We start from the raw sequence: 3,797 nt of genomic DNA, 5'->3' as shown, positions 1-3,797 counted from the left end.
CCGCGCTCCCAGCGCGGGAAAGCCGCGGTGGCGGGCGGGAGGGCGCCCTGGGCTGCGCGAGCCGCGGAAGGACGCAAGCGCCGGTACGGAGGCAGGATGCGCGTTTGGGGGTTTGCGGGGGGTTGCTCGGAGAAAGGAGGAGCAGTCCTGCGCTTTCAGCAGGCTGGCGCAGAACGGGCACCTGCAGCCACAGGTGGTATCCAGGGCTCCTTATGCTACCTCTGATGGCTAAACATGCAACGAAGCTAGAGGTTTAGAGAACGCAAATGTAAGAACGAGTACAAACCCCTTGGGATTTCAAAGAAGAACAAAATATGACCTTACTTTAATGAAAGGTGTGAAGTGGCCTTATGCGTCACATGTTGAATTTGAAAGGATACCGTTTAATTTGCATCTGCATTTTGATCCATTTCAGGTACAAAGCAATTGTAAACCCCATGGACATCCAGACCTCCAGCGCAGTGCTATGGACCTGTGTTAAAGCCATTGCCATCTGGGTAATCTCCATGCTCCTGGCAGTTCCTGAAGCGGTGTTCTCCGAACTGGCCCACATCAATGACACGGATAATGCCACTTTCACAGCATGCATACCATACCCCATGACGGACAACATGCACCCGAAGATCCATTCTGTGCTCATTTTCCTGGTGTATTTCCTTATCCCTCTCACCATCATTAGTATCTACTACTATCATATAGCAAAGAGTTTAATAAAAAGTGCTCACAACATGCCTGGAGAATACAGCGAGCATTCCAAAAGACAGGTAAGCAACTTGCTTTTCACATCCCAATGAAAAAGTGCTGCTTACACTTACAAACGAAAGTGCCGGAACAATAACATCAAAATTGTTGGATTTTGTAGAGGGTTAGTTCAGTTTCCACATGCATGAACTAAGCTGAGGATTATCTGAAAAATATGCTTGTTTTCACAGTTACTCAGTATTAAGCCCAGTATGTAAATGAATATGAGCAAGGAAAAATATAGATTCAAGGCCATCAATGCATATTCCTAACAAGAAATGGGACCGGTATATGTGTTTGTGTGTGTTGTGACTGTAATCATTACTTGTGTTTTTACTGAGGAGCAATGTTTTTGTAGTTAATGCTGGTGGCTTTGCCTATCTCTATAGGCAGCCATTTCGGAAAGAAATCCTACATGAACTTTTTCAGAATTCACCCTATTTTATTTGTACTTGGAAATGAAAAAACTGACATAGGCAGGGAAAACTTTTCTTAGGGGATCTAAGGTTCTTCCCAGACCAAGGAGTGCTGAAAATATGAACGCAGAGCACGAACCGATTCTTTTCTGGCTTTCTCAGTAGATCTTTCTTGGATACAAACCTGAACTCACACTTTTCTAATACCCTTTCTATTATAGATGCTATAAAACTTTTGGTATAGGTTCTGTATACCTTTGAGACAAAACCTTTTAAAATGCTGGACAAAGTCAGCTTCCCTGTAAGGCACAGGAAGATATAATAAGGTAGCAACAGGCTGTTCATTAGCAGGAACATTTATATGTACACACAACAGCTTTTGCAGTGGAAGTGGCTCAACCACTTTACAAAAATGTTAGTATTGATAGAGAAAAAAACTTATGCCCGTTAAAACAATTTGGAAGGGTTTTCTCTGCCAATATTTTAGAAAACACCTTTGTACTCACTGAAATCTCCTTGCATATATAGCATGTACATACTCTTTTAAAAAGAAAGACCACATTCCCTCATGTTCTTTTTGCTCAGCATTTCATTTCTACTCTAGCCTGTTTCTTGTCAAAAAGACATACATATTAGCACTTCATGTATTATTTTGTTTTCCTGTGAAATATAGAGAGCCTTTTGGCTGAACCCTCAGGATGGAAACAATATTTAATTTACATCATATTTTTGAACCCACATGTATTTTCAAAGTAAGAACATATTTTTTTCATTCTACTTAGTTTTTTTCTTTTTGTTAATCTATGAGGCTCAGAGGAATAGAAAATTCCGGTGTACTTACATATCTCTCAGCAAGAGGAAGTAAATTCAGACTATTGCTATCAACTCACATTTCTTTAGGCCATAGCACAAAAGTGTAATATTCCCACTATACCTCTGCACCTTCTAGTCTGCCTTTGCAATCTGTCTGAGTGCAAATCCTACCAAATTGGAATGTTAGAGTTTTCCCATCTTTTGTGAATTCCCCACTGGTTTTGGTTTAGATGGAGCCAAGAAAACCACTTATAGATTTATTTCACATACTTTGAAACCCTGTTAGAATAAATTCACTTGATTTCTTTCAGAAAATTGAGCAAAGACAGAAAACTTTCCTGCCTTTGCAAAACTTTCGTACCTGACAAGCATAATAAATCTTTTGGGAGGAATATGTAGAAAGTTTCTGCCTCCTTTTGGTGCCTTCTACCTGGCCAGTTTCTCTCCCTCTCTCAGTTTGGAACCACTGTGTAGGCTCATTTCCTGTCCAGTTTTCAGCCACTCAGTATCTACATTGTAATCCAATTATACTTTAGCACTGCAATTAAGGTATATTTCTTTCATGTCATTATTGAAGATTTAACTGAACCTTTCACCTTACCCCGGAATTAAGATGCTCAGACTGTTCAATGCAGTTTTGGTGGTGCAAGCTGAGGCAATTCAGGCAAAATAATGGGATATAAGTACCATTGTGTAGCTAACACCCTAGCAGTGTCTACATTTCATTCACATTGTCTCTATATTTCAAAGCCAATGGTTTCTAAATAGCTTTCTAACTAAAGCTAAGTTTCAAGCCAAGCACTGAGATCTCATCAGAAAAGGTTGTGTTTCATGGCATCTTTTGGTGTATGCTCTCAGGCTAAAAGCCAGTGTTTTCTTGGGTCATGAATCACTCTTGCTGCATGTATCATATGGAAAGAGCAACCTTCTGTAACTGCAAACAACTAGGATCTTTCACTGAAGGTAAACTGAAAATGGGAAAAAAAGTAAATGAGATAGAAAAAGTAATTCAGCCCCTGAAGGAAGCATTTTTGCTGGCCTTACTTATGATTGTTATTAAAGCTATATTTGCTAAAGCAAAGTGCTACATGTTTTAATTAAGTCTGTTATGTGGAGTAGTTCTATGCACTGTTGTTCATTTGGGTTCCTTTCATCTTTTTAGATGGAAACTCGGAAACGTCTGGCGAAGATTGTTCTAGTTTTTGTTGGCTTCTTTGCTATCTGCTGGTTTCCTAACCACGTGCTATACATGTACCGATCTTTTAATTACAATGAGATTGATCCATCAACAGGACACATGGTTGTTACCTTAGTGGCCCGAGTGCTAAGCTTCTGCAACTCTTGTGTCAACCCATTTGCACTGTATTTTCTCAGTGAGAGTTTTAGAAGACATTTCAACAACCAGCTTTGCTGCAGGAGGAAAGCTCAGCAAGAGAGATCTGCCAGCTACTTGCGCAACTCTTCTGCCATTCAAATGACTTCCCTGAAAAGCAATACCAGGAACACCGTGACTAGCATGACACAACTGAATGGGCACAACTTGAGACAAGAAATGTCATTATGATTTAATAGGTGTGATTTTTGACTGTGGAACAAATTTGAACTTTTTCTTTGCAGTTTGTAACTCAGCATTGGCTCTCGTATGCTTAGACGGTCTGAGTCCTCACAACAGAGGATCTGTTAAAGTCTGGCCAATCTGAGGGTATTTCACGCTGAGTTTTACTTTTAGATAGAATTGAAGAGTACATTTTATTGAGAAAACAAAATTGGCTGATTTCATCTTGTACTTTAAAGAAGATGCTGATATATGTTTAACACATAAGAAAG

At 39.9% G+C, this 3,797-nt stretch overlaps 1 protein-coding gene across 1 annotated transcript; it reads left to right on the top strand.

Annotated features, from left to right (window-relative positions):
• Window positions 1–415: 415 nt before the first annotated feature.
• Window positions 416–3,534, top strand: NMBR (neuromedin B receptor; the record flags this gene model as incomplete). The annotated part of the gene is made up of 2 exons (XM_010284008.1): window positions 416–764; window positions 3,133–3,534. Coding segments are annotated over 2 exons (751 nt in total), but the record flags the coding sequence as incomplete, so codon positions are not given.
• Between the last annotated feature and the right edge of the window lie 263 nt (window positions 3,535–3,797).

This window comes from Phaethon lepturus, unplaced genomic scaffold, assembly GCF_000687285.1.
Source record: "Phaethon lepturus isolate BGI_N335 unplaced genomic scaffold, ASM68728v1 scaffold7303, whole genome shotgun sequence".
Taxonomy (NCBI): domain Eukaryota; kingdom Metazoa; phylum Chordata; class Aves; order Phaethontiformes; family Phaethontidae; genus Phaethon; species Phaethon lepturus.
This window is presented reverse-complemented; position numbering and strand designations above follow the sequence as displayed.